Below are 21,257 nucleotides of genomic sequence, written 5' to 3' on the forward strand. Positions count from 1 at the left end.
GAGTAAGTGCTGAGTGAAACAGAGAAGTAAAGCAGTGTGGAGCGGACATGACTAATCTAAATGATACAGGGAAAAAAATTAGCATCACGTTGTATTGTTGTGGAAACAACGGTTATATTTAGACAAACTCTGAGTCAAACTTGCACCAATTATTAAAGAATTCCAGTAAAGTGGATGGAGTTAGTTGATTGTTGACTGTCGTCAATTATCGCAAACATCAATCAAACCCACCACAGCAGCTGACACCATCTCACCAAAAGCTGGCAAAGTGACAACAGACAACTCCTCATTAGGTCTGATTTATGTTTTAGCAAGAAGGATTAATGGACAGACTTCCCAGCCTAATTAACTTCCAATCTGAGTAAAAAAAATATAAAATAAAATAAGGGAATCAATACTTTTTAGAGTAGAGACTGATTTATTCAAGGACTAAGATTAATTAGAAAGTAATAAAACTTTTTTTCCCCTGACCTCTTTTACTAAACTGCAGGAGGAAAAGAACGGGCAGTCACGAGCGCCAAGCGAATGCAGATACATAGGCAAGACTTTTTGTTTTAGTGTAGTTTACTAGAATAATGTTAGAGCCGAAACAGATTTCTTGTATGATATGATGTTATATGATATCTAGCCATTTTCCATGGTTTTCTTGATAATGATTTTGGTTATTATTAAGAAAACCATGGCAAATAGCTAGATATCAGCTCTTAAATTACACTCTTATGAGCTATTTTTGTTGTCATTATACTTGTCCAAACAACGCACGCCTGTATTTGTGTGTGGCATGGACAGTCGTGAAAATAAAAAAAAATTATAATGATTATGCTTTGGTGATAATTGGTAATGATTAAATTTTTCCTTTTCAATAAATTTTGACTTTGGACTTTACAACAATCTGGAGTTGCTGGAAATATTTAGATCCGGTGTAGTGTGGTTGATTTAGGACGCTGAATTTGTGTAAATGTTTCAGTTGTTTCTCTCACATAAATCACACATTATTAGAAACGTGTTGTAACTAATGAAAAGGTGCTGCCTACAGTCTTTGTCCGTGTGCTGAAGGGCCTCGACGGCGGTATGTGTAACTGCCAGCAGAAGCAGTTTTAATAAACAAATATTTTTTGTTAATTTCATAACTTCATAATAATAAATAAGTTAGTAATAAACATGTTAATACATTTAAAGAAATAATTAAATATTAAAGTTCATATTTGTAGAATTAATATTAAAAGTTATGGTATTAATGGAAGTATTGTTTGCTGCTTCTAGGAGGGTTTCTTTTTCTCTTTTTCTATGTTTATTTTTTGATCCCCTCAATGCAGCCAACGAGGTAAAGTGTTTTATATCTTTGTTGTATAATGTCATTATTACTGTTTTAATTATGTTCATGTGATAGGTGCATGCTTGCCATTGTATATTTTACTCAAGCAAGCACTTAATTCATGTATCGTGTAAATATTATTGTAATTGTTATGAGAATGTTTTGTATTTATTTGTGCTTTATGTGTTTTAATGGAGTTTTCACGGCTCAATAAACGCCCGTAAACGGAATCCATGTTGAGCTCGTCTTTACATCTCGAGGGGAGTCATAGAATGTGTGTAATATGTTCTGATTTTTGGGTTCATTCTATGAACCTAAAGATATAAGGTCTACTCATGGTCCCTGGAAAACATCTGTGCCCTCAACACCAGGCAGCAGCGGCACACAGAGCTTTGGAGAGCCGCGGATGAAAGCAGGCAGGTGGACATTTCTTAGATCTGTGCAGAGCATCGGAACAAAATCTCCGACAGCACGATAACAACAGTAGTTTCTGTGACCGCAGAAATACTTTCAAAATACAAATGTTTAAAAATATAAAAATGGCTAAATATACACAGAGCTGCTTGCAGGGCCGTAGCCCCACCTCTTGGAAAAGCCACACCCCACAGTCACAAACAATCATACGCAACCACCACTGGACTCCAATTCTATAAATAGGATCGAACTAATAACAGTGTAGCTTAATCTTCATCTGCAACGGTGCAATCTAGCCATTTTCCATGGTTTTATTGATAACCAAAATCATTATCATGAAAACCATGGAAAATGTCTAGATATCAGCTCTTAAATTAAACTCTTTTGAGCTATATTTGTTGTTATAATTATATTTGTCCAAACAAATGTTTGGACCTTTCATTGTACCAGGCATTAAAATGAACAAGAAATTGAAGAAAACAAGGGTGGTCTAATCTTTTTTTCGGTTGCTGTCAGTCTGCCGTTGGATGTGTGTTATTTTGTCTGTACTGTTGCTTCTTCGGACAGATCACTTTTGGTAAATGGTAAAATGGTAAATGGATTGCACTTATATAGCGCTTTTATCCAAATGCTTTACACTACACACTACGCTCATTCACCCGTTCACACACACATTCATACTGGTGGCAGAGGCTATCCTACACAGTGCCGGCTGCCACCATTGGCAGTTCATTCACCCTCTGATGAACACAGCATTGGGAGCAATTTGGGGTTCAGTATCTTGCTCAAGGATACTTCGACATGTAGGCTGCCATGGTCAGGGATCAACCCACCGACCTTCCGATCAGTTTACTTTTGCGGTAACATGCACAGAAACAGACCAGGTAGTCTGCATAAAGTCAGCATGTATGTGGTCAGAGGATTAATAAGGTGAACTAATAAAACAGCTTGTGGCAAATGATAATGAAATTAGTTTTCCTAGTGTAATAAATCTGTTGCTTTCAGTACTCAAAAAAGCAATAAAAGTGATGGTCATACATGACAATAGTAAATCATAAAGCATATTGTTGTGTGACCCAATAATTATTAGTCACCGAGCTGTCATTTATTTTTAACTTATTTTATAATTTTACTGCATTATGACCCACAAGATTTCATTAAATCTAGAGCTAACAATACACAGTTGATTTCCATCGGCACAAAACGGATGAATACATACAGGGTTTACACATCAGTTACAGAAAGCCTCTGCAGCCATCGATAATCACTGTCTTTGTCTATAAATCACTGTGTTGTGTCTGCTTTTGTTACCTTTTTGTTTAAATTAAAAAGTAATTACTAGGCAACAGTCACAGGTGATGTGATGGCATGTTTTTATAGCAGCTATTCATCTACAACACCGACAAGTTCTACATTTTAAACCTATTTTTTAAATTCATTACATTTTAACATGTTTTACATAACCATATTATATATTTTTATATAATACATTGTTCTTAATATTACCAAGACCCATCTTTATAATTGTGTTTTGATGGAAGAGCACCTGCCTGCATTTAATACTCATTAAGGTTCACATAACCTTAATATTAGAAAACAGAAATGGATGGAAGAGGTAAAATGAGGACTCTGTCTTGTCCTGATTTTACAGGCCGGCTTTCCAGTCTCCTCCTGCCCTCCCTCCCTCTGTCACACACACACACACACACACACACACTCACTCACTCACTCACCACAGCGGTGGCATCGGCCACTCCGAAGGCGGCCTTCTGTCTCCGTCCTGTGATGTGGCTGCTGTTCTCCTGTACCTTTTCCAGCAGCTGGCGCACCGGCTTGCAGTAATTGGCCACTTTGCATTCCTTCAGGAACGCTTTCAGCTGCAGGGACATGGAGGGGGGTGTGAGAAAGGAGGAACCTGTGTAAAAAAAAAATCATCCAGTCCGCCCAAACTGTGCGTTCAGGCACAGCGGCGGAGGGTTTGTGTTTGCATTCCCTGAGGGGCGCAGATTCAGCCTGGCAGATCCTGAATCATCTTTTCACACAGGTCTGAGACTCTGGGAATGATGTTCAGTGTCACTGCTTCCTCCATTAGTGTGTGTGTGTTTAAATGTTGCATTACCTGAATGACGGTAGGCAGGGCGAGCTCTGGGAAGCCGATGGAGCTGGCCTGAGTGTGAAAGTACTCCAGGATCAGGTCGTAGAGCTGGTCAATCAGCCCTTCCTAAAATTCAACAGAACAGCAACACTGACAAGCGATATTCATTTTTCACACAGGTGTGTCAAACTCTGTAATTTCCCCATTTGTGATTTTGTACACATCCAAGACTAAAATCTCTATGACGGCGTATAAGGCCCAGTAATTTTTTTAAGTGTCAAATCTGTGAGAAAAAAAGTAGCAGATTCAAAGTGACAAAAGGCCTACAAAAAATAGAACATTAGTTACGTACTGTTACTCCAAATTCTATGAGTATAGGCGCAGCCCTCTAAGATCTTGGCCTCACTGGCTCCATAATGGCTGAGAAAAAAGCTATTTGGGGAGCCGATTCACCGCACCGGACTCACCGCAATCTTCACTAAGGTGTCCGTGTGGTATCCCCTGCTTTCCCGGCGGTGTCTGTGGCGTATTGAGGTTCCTTGACAAATACATAACACTATTTTTCAGACTTTTTTTCTCGTAAATCTGCTACTTTTTTCTCGTAGATTTTCCACTTTTTTGTCATAAATCTGCAACTTTTTTTCTCTCGCAAATTTGCCACTTTAAATCCCCTTAATCTGCTACTTTTTTCTTGTAGATTTGTCACTTTAATCCCTCGTAAATTTGACATTTTTTTAGAAATATTACTCCCCCCCTCCAGGTCCGTATTCCCCCCCATATTTGGCCCTAATACGGCGTTGTAAATCTCTATGAGCAATTCACTTGTTACAAAAGTTCATGATCGACAGCTGAGCCCCGTTTGTTTCAGACCTCTGAATCAAAGGTATGAATAGAGAGTCGGGGAGATCTGGTGTGACCTCTGATGATTCTTTCTTCCAGGTACAGAAGAAGAGCTTAGTAGGCTTGACTAAAAATGGGAACGCACCTTCCTGCAAAGATTGTTAGCTACTTATCTGCACTAATCAAACACAGTGACAGGAAATGGGCAGAAGCATGGATGAGAACGATGCAGCTGTACAAGTTGTTGTAAGTTCACACACAGAAATAACTCTTAAATTAACATATTTTTTTGATAAAAGAGAAAAAAGTAAAATGATCCCAACCATCACGTAGGGTCAATTTCAACTGAAAAATGTGTTAGTGGGACGGTAACGCCACTCACTATTGATCGGTCAGGACAAAAGAAAATAACTCCCTCCCAAACAGAAATCAGCCATGATGTCAGACTCTGAATGAAATGAAAGGAAATGAGAATCTAACTTTGCTGTCATTATGGTTGAACCAGTGAATCAGTGTCAGAATTGTTAAACCGGTTTGATATTAAGCTGAAAACCAGACCGCTCTCCCAAATTTTGACTCAGCAGCTACTTCCGAGCAGGTAATAGAGCATGTAATGAGACTGAGGCTGCAGGCGAATGGTCAAAAACATCACCTCCCAGGTCTTTTCCGATCAACTTTACTTTGACCTTGATGAAAAACATCATGAGGTCAAGAAAAGATGTGAAGGAGAGCCATTTTCCATGGTTTTTCCTGATAATAACCAAAATCATTATCAAGAAAACATGGAAAATGGCTAGATATCACCTCTAGAACTAAACTCTTATGGGCTATTTATGTTGTTATCATTACATTTGTCCAGACAAATGTAGTTTAACCAGGCATTCAAATGAACAATAAACTGAAGAAAACAAGGGTGGTCTAATCATTTTTTCCATTACTGTATGTCATAATGACAAATGACAGTTAAGTTTAAACTGGTTTCGATTTTATGCAAACTGGTTTTAGCTCATACTCTAGCTGAAATGTGATCCAGCACCCAAATTCGGTCACCTCTGGCTTTTGAACAAAAGGGACTCACAGATTACTCTGCAGATCATGCAGTAGGAAATAACATGCCAAATCAACATGCTGGACTAAAAAAAAAAATGATTTCAAATATTTGCAGTGTAGCATGAGTAGGTAACAACCACGGCACAAACACCAAAAGATTAGGGTAAAAAAAACACAAAGTAACCGAAGCGGACCAATCCCTCCGGTGAAAACTTCAACTTAAAGTGGTACGTGTCAACTATGGATGGACCAAATATGCATTTATAGCCACACTTTACTTTAATACAGATCGATTCACATATAATTTAAAAACACCACTTGGTAGAGTGAGCGAACACAGCTCGGTAAGTCAGGTCTGCTGTGAGCCTGTCAGGCAGGGGTTCGTGGCAGTGGCCCAGGTGACAGCAGTGAGAACAGCCCTAGCGAGCGGAGTGCAGGGGATAATCCCAGAGGGCCGCACTGCAATCCTCTTGGCTGCAGGACTGAGCGTGGTGACAGAGGGCCAGTTTTAGAGCCCTGACAAGGGGCTTTCAGCGCTGCCCTCAATCCCCTTATGTACACACGCAGGCTAACACAAAGTGTAAGGAAGCGACGTGAAAATAACATTAACTAAGGCCTGAACCACTCATCTGATCAGCGGCTGCTCCTTCTCAGTGCGAGAAAGATCAGGCGGCAGCGTCACACCACCCACTCCTACCAAACTGAAGAGGAAATAATCTGTTACTTTACCTGTGGTGGATAAAGTCACTTACTTTATAGGCTTTCTCCATTAGGTTGACCTTGCTAAGCTTCAGGATGACTGCAAAGTTGATGGGTTTCTTGCTCATTCGCCCTGGTTTCTTGTTGAAGTCCACCTGCTGGAGGATCTATAAAGGAGAGGCATAAAGTGGTGATGCTGAACTCGAACCCAACTGCTCAGAAATGCTCAGTGTGAAAGACATGTGACCTCATAACTATTATGTTTATTATCTTCATTATTATTGTTATTATTATTATAATTGCAGTTAATAATTTGACTAATTCAAAATAAATTAACAGATAACACAGGGATGAGGTGTGGTGCAACGGTCTGAAAATTAAAGTTAATTTGTCACTTTTTAATTCAATTGATTTACAGATGTGTAGGCCTGTCACAATAATTACTATATCTTTTCAACATTTCAATTCCAATGTTTAATATTCTTGAGATTTAAAAATTCATTGTTGTGGAAAAGGATGTACTTATTATGCTCCGATATCGTTATAAAACTAAATCGACGATACCAATGTTTATCGTGATACTTCCTGGGAAAATATATCGTCCTAAAAACCGTGTTATCGTGACAGGGGTACTGGTGTGTTTGCTGAGCAGCATTCAGAAGGGTTGTACAAACCATAAAATAAACGTCAAGCAAAAAGTTATTGCTTGATGGCTGTGTGGTTCAGCTATCTGAGGCTCATGCTAACACCAACGTAGCATCTTAAATAGAGGCCGTGGCTAGGTTAAATCAGTTATCTCAGACTGTTGCACTCTAATCACACATGCGTTAAACAAAATCAACACAAACGTCAAACTGAATCAGCAACACTTCACTGGTTCAAGCGTAAATGTATTTCAGTGGAGAGATAAAGTCGCAGCTAAAGCATTGCTCGTCCCTGTGACGTGATTCCAGCTGAGGCTGGGCTAACATTGGCTACAGAGAACATTGCATCACTCCATTATGTAGATCAGTTATGCAGATTCTGTCACATATAAAGAGATACACTGAAGCCTGTTGTGTGGAGATCGGGGTAACCTGTTTTACATTTATTTAATAACATTCTTTAGTTATTTACTGTTGAAGGCTCCTGCTATTTTGATTAAAGATTAATTAATTTCTAAGATATGTCCATCAAATTTGGTTTGATCCAATTAATGTTGTTGTGCAGTTGTTTGTCATTTGAAATACTTGACTGGCGACAGAGGGAAGCTCCATAAAAATAAATTAAGAAATTACTTTGTATTGTTTTGTTTCTCATTCTAGCAACTTGGGTGTTTACTTGATCTGTCCTTTTACTGGTAACGTAGCCTACTCTGATTAACCGACAATCAATTGTTTAGGTGGCTGACATTCGGTTATATAAACTGCTTAAAGTCTACACTCCTATTAGCTATAATATAAAAAGGAAGCTATTTATTTAAGACACACCTCATACTAAAGGAATCTATAAAAAGTCAAGCTGAGGGCAAACATAAGGTCATATCCCGTCAGTTAGTGATAAGTCATGTAACTAAAAAACTCTTAATTAGAACTTCAATTTTGCGCCTGCGCCTCTCACGGTCTGAAGTTAGTTTTTATATACATTTAATAAAACTGACATGTTTTTATTCTTCTCCGGAGACCTCACTTTTAACAAAGTTTAACATAAGTGAACAGCCACAGCCACAGGATACAGTAATATTACATTGGTGATATGTTGATAACGTCCTTCAGATATATTAATTATCATTCTCCACAGTTCATTTTACATCGTGCAGTGTTACAGAGATGACACATTTCTATCTTGGTCTGTGAAAGTACATTCTAGTCACCGTGTGGGCTATTTGTCTACAAGCTTTAGCTTTCACATCTGCCCACAATGCGCAAGTGAATTTCTGTCTTGTATTTGTGTATCAAGCTATTTCTGACTCCCCGTATCTCTGTGCATTTCTGTGCGCGTGTGTGTGTGTGTGTGTGTGTGGTCGTTACTGTGCTCAGTGTGCGAGGCAGAGCAACGCTCCTGGCCGGTGCTGTCTGTACAAACATAGGATGTGGTGGCGGTCTGCGGGGGAGCCAGGGGGAAGTGGGAAGGCATGGGCCAACCCCGGTGCATGCACATAGACACACACACACACAAATATACACGCAACAGCTAGTGAAGCAGGAAGCTCCAAATCATACACCCCCCTCGGAGATGCGAGAACACACACAGGCACAGACACACAGGAGGAAGGGGCTGCTTCTGCTGCTCTAATTAAAACAGTAGCAGCGTACCTCAGCCTGCCTTTAACAGTGCTTTAACAAGGGGAACAGTAAAGGAGAAAAAAAACAGGAAATATCGTGCGTCACAAATAAACACGGTTCGCTGTTGGGGGGGTTGGGGGAGGGGCTTCTGAGAGTGTGTATGGGGAAAAAGAGGTGAAGAGTGGGCCCTCAGCAGAGAGGATGTGGTCTGCACAGCGTGTTAGGACCAGAGTATAAACCACAACCGAGCCTTTATCGCCTTGGTCAAACTGCTGCACGCACACACACACACACACACACACACACGTTTACAAACAAACACACACACACAACAGGCATGCGCTGACCGATCCCAGCGGGCCGAGCCAGACGCTGTCGCCAGCACGCCGCTCTCCTCCGTCACACCACAACACCGCCCCACGGCATGCAGAAACACTTGCACACATTTGCACACAAAAGAAAGACAGACCGCACAATCACGTGCTTAACACCTGACCCAGAGAAAATGTTGTCAGTTGGTGACATGTGATTGGCCTGATAACAAAAAGGTATTTCTCTCTCTCTCTGTGTCACACACACACACAGTCCTATCCTTCGACGTGTTTCCTCCTTAGCTCCTTCAGTTGTGGCCGTTGAGACCAGAATGCATTTCATACGCCACCGATGTTTTCCACAGCAAACCACTGACGGAACATTTCATCACATCTACCTTTTCATTGTTTCCGTTTGTGACAAAGACAGCCAACTGACTGTTTATTCTGCATAATTTTAAAAATAGTTTCAGCTCAGTGTAGTGGTGAGAGAAACAGCTGCTGTAAATCCTGTCAGATCCAGATGTTTGCACTATGACTGCTGCTTATTGGACATGACTTATCGTGGTCTTACCTCCAAGAGGAAAGGCAGAACTGGTACAAATGTGTTGGTGGTGCTGGACAGCAGCGTGAGGGCTCTGCAACAGTGCATCCTCAGAGGGTAGTACCTTGCTGTGGGCACCAGTCTGTTCAGAGAGAGAAAACGGTGGTCAATGTCTCCACCTGCTGTTGGCAAAATGTACAGTGACATGATGGTCTCTCATAAATAAATGATATACAGCCATGGAAAAAATTATTAGACTGTTGTTCTCTTCAATTTCTTGTTAATTTTAATGCCTGGTGCAACTAAAGGTACATTTGTTTGGACAAATATAATAATAACAACAAAAATAGCTCATAAGAGTTTAATTCAAGAGTTGCCCGTAGGTGTGAATGAGAGCGTGATTGTCTGTATCTATATGTCAGCCCTGCGATAGTCTGGCGATCTGTCCAGGATGTACCCCGCCTCTCGCCCAATGTCAGCTGGGATCGGCTCCAGCCCCCCGCCACCCGAGTGCAGATAAGCGGTTAACGAGAATTAATTAATGAATGCAAGGTGATGCAGCATTTAAAATGAATATGAGGATGCAGCTAAAGTTTGTCTGGCACAATCTAAGGTGATAGCATTTTGTATTAGACAGGATATTAAACTTTTAGGGGGTCTGACACTGATAACTGTTATTTGTGAACTCTAAAATTATCTAAATTATTAAACCAGAGAAAATGAGATGAGTGATGAGAAGACAGCACTGTGAATGAGTGAGAGGCAGGGTTATGTGGGCAAATATTCAATATTCAAATGTATCAAAAAAATTATATTTTTGTAAACACAATACTGTATAATTTTAATTTTTTAGCAATTTAGTTATCAAAGAGTAGAGACAAAGATGTGTACTGGAGGCAAATAACAATGATTTCATTGTTCTTATATTACCTTTATCTCTTTTTAACGCTTTATGTACTATACGTCAGACTTTTTGTGTGTATTACCATACACTATATTACACAATATTGACATATTTGTCAGTATTGAACATAATTCACTTCAACCCTCCGTGCCTGAAATTTCAGCACTGCTGCGGTCCTCTGTGCATAATCCTGCCTTGTTTATCACTTTTTGCCAGCAGCCATCCTGTCACTCAAACATTTCATCACAGCAGGAGATCCTTTATTCTCAGCTCGGCTCAGTTGTTCATTTGCTGCTGTGAGCTTTATGTTGACGTGTGAAGCGAGTGTTCATATTAAATGGATGTTCAGAACAAAAGAATAGCGGCGTGTTACTTCTGGTGCTGGTGAGACAATGAGATGTGATTCAGGAAGGCCAGTTTGATTAATAGATCCAGGAGTTTACGGTCTATCAGATGCAAAACTTTGCACATTTTTTAGCTCTTTTTGTGGGGAACACTGCATGAATTCAATAGATTTTGTCACATAAAGAAAGTTGCTGATTTTTAGAGGACTAAGAGAAAATGTATCTGCAACCAGGCTTGGTTATTATTAGAGTACACCAGGGTATTTACAGGTGCATCTCAATAAATTAGAATATCATACAAAAGTTAATTTATGTCAGTAATTCAATTCAAAAAGTGGAAATAACACATTTTATAGATTCACTACACACAGAATTAAATAATTAATGTCTTAATTTATTGAATTTCTTCTAATTATAATGATTATGGCTTACATTTAATGAAGATCTACAATCCATTCTCTCAAAAAAAATTAATATTACAAAATCCCAATTTTAGTATGCTTAATGTGGAAATGATGGCCTCTGAAAAGTATGTCCATCTATATGCACTCAATACCTGGTTGGGGCTATTTGACTTGAACTATTGGAAATTTACTTATCCATCATATTTTAATTTATTGAGATGCAACTGTAGAAATACCAATGGTATGCTTTTCACTACTGTCAAAATATACAGACGCTGCTCTTTCAGTCTGTATTAAACTGATAGAGAAATGATATACTGTGTAGTGCACAGCACAAGCCACCAGAGGTCAGGCCCTGATGCTGAAACAGGCAGCTCATATGAGAAAGGTGGTAAGAATTTTGGGTCTCGTCCTGATGATAAAGGTGAGCCAGCCAACACGGATCAAGCTGTTCGCTGAACATCAGCCAGCAGCCAGGGCACGGCAGAGAGAGAGAGAGAGAGAGAGAGAGAGAGAGCGGTGGAAGAACAACTTAGTGTTCCTGCTTCTCACATATAACAACCTGCTGCTTTCCCATGCCAAAGGTTGTAGTAAACCAAACGTTTTCAAACACAAATACATGATTAGATAGGAAAATGCTCGACCAATACATCAATGTTGGAAATAATTGCTAGTTGCAGTCCTGCTTTTGTCAAGTTCTTTGTTAAGATCAGAACTCTTAATCAGAAATGGCTACAACAATTATCTGGGTGCTTCATTTTAGACACTTATTTAACTCCGTATTAAAAATAATTTTGAGAATTTTTACTTTTTGCACATTTTTGCATACTGTCTAACATGTACATGAAAGTTTACAACTATTTTAAATCATAAAATTGCATATAAATTAAAGTTGGGGGGGAAAAAAATCGATACAGCAAAGTATCGCAATATTTTGCGTGCCGATAGATCGATTCATGAACGCCTAGTAACGATATTTAGCGTTTCGGCGGCCCCTTCAGTATTTTCTTTTAAAGGCTCATTTTGGGAATATACTGGAGATACTGGTATCATATGAAACTAGATCTAAGGAATATCTAGGCACCATGACTGTCAGGATATCATGTTGGGAAGTTGTCGAAATAAAGCTGCAAAATTCGTCTTTTTATGTTTATTTCAAAAAAAATTCAGAGCAGTGAAGTTTAAAGTTGAGGAAAGTTTCATAAAATGCTGCAGTTGTTGTCGTCCATACATGTTTGATATCAGTTCAGTTCAGTTTGACTGAATACTTTGTTGGTCAGTTTGTGGGTTTGACTCTTATTGTGGAGAAATAAAAAGACTGAAGTGAGATGAATACACTGAGAATTCTCTAATTTCACAAAACAATTCTTTTTCTTTTTTTAATTTAATTTTGGGGGCCCAAAAATGCAGTTAAACAGTTAAATCGCAATATATTGTATCGCAATAATATCGCATCACGACTCAAGTATTGGGATAAAATCGTATCGTGGGGCCTCTGGGGATTCACACCTATAATATAAATATACTTACTTTATGGTGCCGATTATGACTTGGCAGAGTGGGTAGATGAGAGGCTGGAGGACGTCACTGGGGTGTAAGGTGCTGAGGACGCGACACCAGAGGTACAAACAGTGGATAAACTGCCAGTTATACACCGACTGGTACGTTTCCTGCAGAACACACACAAGGACAGTCAGTGTCAGATTAAAGGTGCTGAAAAGGCTTTGAACCTCCATAATAACGGAACTCAGTTATTGAATAACAATCAACCAAAAAAGGTCATAAACGTCAGGCTGGGGTGACGAACATAAGAACATACCATGAAGACGCTTTGACTGCTTTTAATTGTAGTGGGCCGGTCAATACGGTATGTTTAAATCCATTTTAATATTGTAATTAATTTAAACACAAGAATACAACAAAATGGCCTGTCACACCTGTATCCCTGTCATCTAAGAGAGCATTTAAATTATGTCTTCGCATGTCCTATTCTGTGTTCATACCACATGAAGAAAATGACTTCCACGAGTTTGACCTCAGGATCGTGAGAGATGCAAGACGTGCTGGTGTCCGTTACTGCTTTGTACCAGTTGTAAAAGACGCAGATAAGTCGGAAAACTAAATGCCGTCATGCCACTACCTGAGGCTGACCAGTGCCCGGTTTGATGACCTGTGAGCTCAGATCGGTACCAGGATTTCTCGGTTGGAAACACATTACAGTCGTTCCGTGTCAATTGCAGCTCTCCAGGGAGCGGTAGTTTCAGGATTGGTGTGTCAAAATCAATAAATATTCACTGCATCTAGCCCGTCACTTGTTGGCTGTATAGATCGGGTTTACTACAGCGTTATAAACCCCAAATTAACTTATTTTACTATGTATAACTGCAATAAATTGTTTAAAAGAATGCCGAAATAATTACATCATGAGACCAATTCGTTAGTCTGAATTCATGGACTTGAACATCTGTCTGTGAGACAACAAGCAAAAAACTTTTAAAATGCTTGTTTTTTTATGGGGTTCAGCTCATTTAGGGGTATGCTGTGCAGGTAAATGTCAACACTGATATTGTGGCAAAAAAAAAAAAAAAAAAAAATCACACTAATTTCTCAAATGTTTTTTTTCAACTTAAGAGAATGAGTAATTTGTCTATTCTTGTCTTTGCATTGAATTCGTAAGTTTTTGCACTGTGTGAAAAATTTGCTTGTATTGCTTGAGTATAGGAAGAGTTTATTTGCAAAAACGGATATCTCTGTTTTGATTTTTTTTACCTAAATAATGTTATTTTTGTGCAGTCCAGGGAATACAATCAAACTGCTGTTGGATTGTTTTGATAAGACATCTAAACATTTTTTAATCTAGCTAAATCATGTATTTTATTGTACAAAGGAAAATCGTTGTTGAAAATTGTTGCAAATAAACGCTTCATATGCTGTACACACAGTGTGTTAGAGCCATTTTTTGTGTTGATTACAAATTATATTAGAATTTGCTTATTTATTGAGGTAATATACTTTCTTTCTGACTACTGAAATAATATGAAAGGAATATTCTGAGTAATTGTTTTTTAGATTAGCCATGATCGATCAGATGATGATGAGGACTATTTCTAACATGTGAGTCAAGCAGAGCTCTGTTCAAGATGGCACAGACAAAGAACAGGCCATAACACAGGGAAAAACCAACCTTCTTCTTCATGGTCATGGCGTTTCTGAGGTGGATCGCCAGCTGTCGGATGTAGATGAAGGCCTGTTGGTACGAGGCCTGTGTGTCCAGTGAGTACATCTCTGTTAGCGTTCGCTGCATGAAGTTGATCATGGGCAGCGCGTTGGGAGATGTGAACTTACAGTTCTGTACGTAGGAAATGTACATTTGCTGCAAAGAGAAAGGAAATCATCATAAGCAGGAGATATGAAAATACTAACTAAGAAATTAGGTTAAAAAGCATTTGGAAAATACAGTCATGAAAAAAATATTAGACCACCGTTGTTTTCTCCAATGTATTGTTCATTTTAATGCCTGGTACAACTAAAGGTACATTTGTTAGGACAAATATAATAACAACAAAAATAGCTCATAAGAGTTGAAATTAAGAGCTGATATCTAGCCATTTTCCATTGTTTTCTTGAGAACGATTTTGGTTATTATTTACAAGAAATTGAAGAAAAAGGGTGGTCTAATATTTTTTTCCACGACTGTAGATCAAGTTCAAAATAAATTGAACTCCCTTTCTGACTTGTAGCCCACTTTACATGCAGGTTTGCCATGTACCTTTCTATTCCTGTATTACTCTGGATTTAGCTCACCTTGAGAATAGAGTTAAGATATGTGTCCTGCTTGTGTCTGCAGATTTTGTTGAGGGCCAGGAAGGCGAGAACCCGACTTGTCTCCTCCCCTGTGCTCCACTGCTTCAACAGTTGCTGCACACAAAGACATGAGATACAATGGCATATAAGCAATAGATTACATTTCTAAAAAAAACAACATTTTGTTAGTAATTTATGGCTTACCTTAACCAGGTGGCGACACTGTTTGGGTAGACAGAGGTAATAAGGTACGAGCTGGTTGGCGTGCCGCAGCACAGCGCTGATGACTGTCGACTCTGTCAGACAGGATAACAGCTACAGGTGGAGGGGGAGAAAAAAAGAAATGTTAGAAAAGAGATGTTTTGAGACGGAAGACTTTTCTGTTTGCCACTGCCTTTCAGTAATACTGCACTGTAACTTTTATTCCTTTTATATTTTTTTTAAATAACTTATCAGCTCGCTTTCAATTATAAAATTTTATTTTTTAATGTACTTTTTATATTTTTTCCTAAATATTTTATCAGCTCGTTTTCAGTCTTACATTTTTATATTTGAATGTAATTTTATATACAGTCATGGAAAATTTTTTCCATGGTTTTCTTAATAACCAAAATCATTATCAAGAAAACGTGGAAAATGACTAGATATCAGCTCTTAAATTAAACTCTAATGAGCTATTTTTATTATATTTGTCCAATAAATGTACAGGCATTAAAATGAACAAGAAATTGAAGAAAAAAGTGGTCTAATAATTTTTTTCCATGACTGTGTCTCTTTCTAATGCTTTTATTTTTTTGTGTAAAGCACTTTGAATTGTCCTGTTGTTGAAAGGTGCTATAAAAATACACTTGCCTTGCCGAGAGGAAAACAGAGATTAATACGCCATGTATTCATGATGCAGAAGGACAAAGGGGAAGAAAGTACCTGAACTACTCCACTGATATACATCTTGACATCAATCTGATTCTTCTGCCACTTTTGACTGGACGATGGGAGCACCAGCCTGAGAACAGAACAGAGGGAACATGAGCGAGAACGAACCATCTTTCCAACAACCAAGTTATGACAAACAGGAGGAGATTTCAAAGAATACGACATTCATTTCATACTTTTTCTGGTCTTTATCTGGCTTCAGGTTGAGCATCTTCTGTAGGGCCACATGAATATCTTGGATGCAGAACAGGACCAACGCGTTGAACACTGCAGACAATAGAGGAGGAGAGATATTTATGCATATTTATGGAGTGTAAAGTCAGTGAAAACAGGCCAGGTTGTGGAGTTAAAACAAATGCTTATTGTTCTTGCCACCATATTGGGATGTTTTTGTTATTACTGTAAACTACTGCTGTTTTGTATTGTAGGAAGTGGTAAGGTAAGTTCCTATTATGCTTTTACAAAAAGGTGAATGTTACAGCAAGCAGATACATAAATTATAAATAATAAATATGGGTAGTATCTACACTTTATCATTGTTGTTAATATGCAAAAACATAATCATGATTGTGATTATTTTGGTCAATACTGATATCAAGATTATTTAACATGATTATTCATTGACTTTGGAAACATTATGCATCTACTGAACTTTAAATATAATTTAACTGCAAAACAATTTTGAAAACATAAAAAAATTATTAACAACAACCTTTCATAATATGCTGATTATATGGTAGCTCAATATATTTTATGCAATGACTAAATTTTGCCTATTGCACCACTTTGTTCTTCTTCCTAGTACCAAAAACTGGCATCAAATAAAAGTTATTATATTTTATTATTATTTTTATTTTTTCTTAATCAGAAAGTTCCTAATTTAAGTACATTTATGCCAAGTCTAGACCGCAGTTATACTGAATATTTTTCATAATAAAAATGTATGATCGAAGTGATGATACTGTAGTTTGAATAACATATCAAACATGGCGTCCTACCAGAACTGTCAGCCACTTTGTATCGACACTGCGCTGCTCCTTCGCCCTTGGTTGTAGCCACGGCGGCCTTAAACGCCTGGGTGACGTCTCTGAAGAGACGAGGTGTGGGTTCTTTCTTCATAGCAGCTTTCCATTCTTCAACCATTTTGTCTGTGACTTTGATAGCTTCCCCTGCACTCTTGGATTTCTTCGAAGCTTTCTGTCCCTCATCAGCCTCTTCCTCATCACCAGAGCTGGCCTCCTGCAGACAAGACGCCAAAGGATAAAGATCGCCGTTTCCACGAGAGAAACTCCTCGTGAACTCACACACCAGCAGCCGGCTTACCTCAAGTGCAGATGGCAATTTGTGATACTTCCTCTCATCCTCATCCTCGGAGCTGTCCGTGTCGTCAAAGTTTAGGAGAGTTTGGTCGTTTGCTTGCAGAAACTTGTAGAACTCTGGATCTTTGTTCTTTAACCTGGACAGCTGCTCCTTGTGCTCAGAGGCCTTTCCTTTCTTCCCTCCATCTCTGTCGACAGAAAGAACAAAAAACAAACAAAAAAAAGAGTTGCTTGTCTGTCCTTAACCCATTTAGGCCTAAAACACCTGGAAAAAATGCCTGGAAAACCTATGGGTGATTTTAAAATAACCCCCTACAACCTGAAGTTTTTCTGGAAATTCAACAGAAGTGTCAACGCCTACTAAATAATAGATTTTTCAGCCTCTGTAGCAGATAGAAATGAAATTCGAAAAGTATTTGAGAGCTTATACCTGTTATATCTGATCTCCCTTCGCTACAGTTATCTTTCGCCATGATTTCAAAGTTCTGGAAAAGTCCCATGTTGCATTGCGACACTCCCAAATGTATTCTGATGCATTTCATTGGCCAAGAGACCGAAAATAGGTGGAAAAAACTACAAATACTACAAAACGATGTATCCGCTTTCCTGGCTTTAATGGTAGAATAACGCAACACAGAAGACTGTCATAATAAGATGCCTTGAATAAAATATACAAGAACCCTTATTTTATTTTTCAAATAATTCTTAAAATATGCAATCATAAGATCAGTGTATATGATGGAATAGTGGCATTAGAATCTGTGAGAGGGGCATGCCCCCAGACCCCCCTAGCCAGCTATTTTTCCACACTGGCTGGCTACTCCATGTCCTAGTGGAAAGCCATGTTGACAGCTATTAAAAATGACACAGTAGGATAATTAAGATTATTTAATACAGTATCTCCCGATTGTGAAAAATGTTATGTGAGGTGTTTTCTCTCATTGAGCTCTCAAAGTGCACGAGACTGATGCATTTTACTTATAAACAGGGTTGTCAAAAGCTAAAACGTTGTATCCGGATACAATACTCATTTTCAAAAGTATCGAGTATCTGAAGCTTGTTATCATAGTTGCAGTTTCTTTTTGCACAACCTTATTTTATTATAAATATTAAACCTGTGGTTCTGTTCATTTTTACATGGTGCATTTTTCTTGTTAAAAAAAATATTTCTGTTAAATTTTGGGGTCTTTGTTTTTATCCTGGTGGTATTGAAAATGGTATCGAGTATCGAATATTTTCCTGAGTATCGGTATGGAGTTGAAAATTTTAGTATCGTGACAACCCTACTTATAAGTGTACAAAATTATCTCCCAGGACCCCCCTAGATGGTTTGGTCCTCGCCCCCTCGACTCTAATAAAATCCTGTGGGAAACAATGAATTGTTTTTACCATCACAACATGTTTAAGGAGAGTTCAATTAAGACAACTTTTTGCTTCTACTTGGATCTTCCTCAGACCAATGTTGGATCGAAATTTTTATTAAACTTTTGTGGCATTGTGTCAGTGTGTAGGTGTTATCTTTTCCCCATTCACTTTTTTCTCACAGCCTTACACCTACATAATGTGCATATAATTACACTCCTTCCTCGAAAGTGCATATGAACCCACAGCACAAGACTCACCTTTGCTGCAGAGCTGCATCTTTCAGATCTTTCTTCTTGTTCTGTTTATTTAATCCATTCTGTTGTTCAGTCCCTTCATCGGATTCTTCTCCATCTGAGTCAAAACCTGTCAGCAGGAACTCGTCCATGCTGAGGTCCTCCAACTTCCTAAAAACAACAACAACGAAAGACAACAGTTAAACAGATGAAATAAGTCTTCAACTCAGTGTACAGATCTGAGTCAGGTCTCAAAACTATCTCCAAACTACTGAAAGACCTTCAAGAATAAAGTGGGGTGAGAACCTCCTATATTAAATAGAAGTGGGAAAATGAGGGTAACTCTGTAATGTTTATGGGGGAGTGGGATAACTGAAATGCTAAAAGAATGGAATTCAACTACCTAACTGGTTTTGGAGGGAGTTTAACAGCAAAAAAAAAAAAGTTTTGGGACTGTGAGAGCAAATCACTATCATGTATTTTGGGATTGTTCTGAGATTAAAAAATATTGGAAATCAATCAGAGACATCATGGGAACAGTTAAAAAAAACTAAGATTGACTATTTTTTTTCAAGTTTTGTATCTGGGTAAGATGCCACTTCGTCCTCTTTGTCTTTTGTGATGTATTTGATAAATGTTGGAAAGGAGGGATCAACTTTATCTACCCACATACATTCATGGAAATACTTATTAGACCATTCTTGTTTTCTTCATTTTCTTGTTCATTTTAATGACTGGCACAACTAAAGGTACATTTGTTTGGACAAATATAATGATAACAACAAAAATAGCTCATATGAGTTTAATTTATGAGCTGACATCTAGCCATTTTCCATGGTTTTGTTGATAGTGATTTTGTTTATTATCAAGAAAACCATGGAAAATGTCTAGATATCAACTCTCATGATAAAATTTTGTTTTTATCATTACATTTGTGCAAACAAATATACCTTCACTTGTACCAGGCATTAAAATGAACAAGAAATTGAAGAAAACAAAGGTGGTCCAATAAGTTTTTCCATGACTGTATGAAAAAAAGATCACACAATCACCAGCAAAGTGGAAAGTCATATTTACTCTACACAGCATTATAATTATCCAAATAACAGTAGTACATCTGTTAGTCCATTTGATTATTGTTCCTAGTTTTAGCCATAAAAAACATTAACCGTGAAACGCTTTGTACAAGTTTATCCTTTATTTTATTTTCTAAAGCAAGAAGTTGGCCAACATGAGGGTTTTTTAATGTTTGATACATGGTGTAACGTTAGTTTTCAGCGTCATCTGCCAGCTTGTCAGTAAACTCGCCAGCTCTCCTTTAACAGTTGTAGACAGTTTATTTTAACAAAGAGGAAAAGTTGACCACTGATCTGGCTTCTTAACTCCAGCTAGCTCTCTTCCAAGAAGCCCCAGCACCAAGCTAGCGTTACCAGCATGGTGCTAAGACGCTGTGGAAACACAATGTTCACTAAAACGAGCCCACGAAACCACACAAATACACCGACATGACGAACAACACTTTAGCTCATAACATCCACAATAATGGGCCGTTATAACTCGTAACATACACAGAAAAGTAAATAAAAATATCTACATGCCTTTTCTGTTTGCCTGCCATGCTGGATCCAAAAACGTGACACTCTGAGACTCACTACCCACAATGCCTCGCTGCAAAGCTGAGGGGTTGGTTTTGTGTTTCATGGTGCAAAACCATCAACCAGTTTACAAATCGTCACCCTGTTAAAATAATCGCCTAACTCATTTTTTCAAGTTTTGCAAGAAACACAAAAAACTTCACCAAAAGTGTAACATATGACATTTATTGATCATTTCACTCAAAAAGGATGTAACAAAGGATGGCTATTGGCATAGTAATAAAACTGTGTGTAAATTGTGTAACTTATGATAAATAAATTACTCAGGCAATTTTTTGAACATGCGTTTGTGACTTAAACAAGATATGGTAACACCTTATTTTGAAGGTGTCTACATAAGAGTCACACAAGCCTGTCAGAAAGATGACATGACAAGTATCATGAGCATTAATGTTACTTCAAAGTGTCATTAATGTTCATGACACATCCCATGTCATGTTTATGACACGCTCATGTCACTCTTATGTAGACACCTTCAAAATAAAGTGTTACCATATCATGCTTAAGTCACAAGGCATGTTCAAAAAAATTGCCTAAGTCACACTTTATTTTAACTTAGGCATAATAAATCAGCTTAAGTCACACACTTGACATAGGCCATTATCTTAAAGGGGTAAAATCACATGATCTGATCAAATGAGGATGTAGGCGATTTTACCATAGGTGGCCGGCGTCATGAAGAGATGATTTACGCAACAACAAAACTATTTTGACAAAAAAAAAATGACTTAGGCGATTATTTTAACAGTGTGACGAAATGTAAT

The 21,257-nt window shown here is 38.2% G+C and overlaps 1 protein-coding gene across 2 annotated transcripts in view; it reads right to left on the reverse strand.

Moving 5' to 3' along the window:
• The window catches only part of noc2l (NOC2-like nucleolar associated transcriptional repressor), a 31,099-nt gene that overhangs the window by 9,357 nt on the left and 485 nt on the right, over positions 1 to 21,257 (reverse strand). Inside the window, exons 1-14 of one of the 2 annotated variants that reach the window (XM_059332344.1) lie at positions 20,437 to 20,498; positions 18,863 to 19,009; positions 17,245 to 17,428; positions 16,920 to 17,160; positions 16,098 to 16,188; positions 15,913 to 15,991; positions 15,193 to 15,303; positions 14,989 to 15,102; positions 14,369 to 14,557; positions 12,715 to 12,854; positions 9,563 to 9,674; positions 6,467 to 6,580; positions 3,849 to 3,950; positions 3,463 to 3,606 (exon numbers count right to left, since the gene is read on the reverse strand). In XM_059332344.1, the coding sequence (XP_059188327.1) occupies positions 3,463 to 3,606; positions 3,849 to 3,950; positions 6,467 to 6,580; positions 9,563 to 9,674; positions 12,715 to 12,854; positions 14,369 to 14,557; positions 14,989 to 15,102; positions 15,193 to 15,303; positions 15,913 to 15,991; positions 16,098 to 16,188; positions 16,920 to 17,160; positions 17,245 to 17,428; positions 18,863 to 19,009; positions 20,437 to 20,456 (1,788 nt within the window). In that variant the 5' untranslated portion in view covers positions 20,457 to 20,498. Of the gene's footprint in view, positions 1 to 3,462; positions 3,607 to 3,848; positions 3,951 to 6,466; positions 6,581 to 9,562; positions 9,675 to 12,714; positions 12,855 to 14,368; positions 14,558 to 14,988; positions 15,103 to 15,192; positions 15,304 to 15,912; positions 15,992 to 16,097; positions 16,189 to 16,919; positions 17,161 to 17,244; positions 17,429 to 18,862; positions 19,010 to 20,436; positions 20,499 to 21,257 lie in introns of those variants that run through there. The other variant, XM_059332343.1, reaches the window with a different exon arrangement.

Source organism: Centropristis striata, chromosome 5, assembly GCF_030273125.1.
Source record: "Centropristis striata isolate RG_2023a ecotype Rhode Island chromosome 5, C.striata_1.0, whole genome shotgun sequence".
NCBI lineage: Eukaryota > Metazoa > Chordata > Actinopteri > Perciformes > Serranidae > Centropristis > Centropristis striata.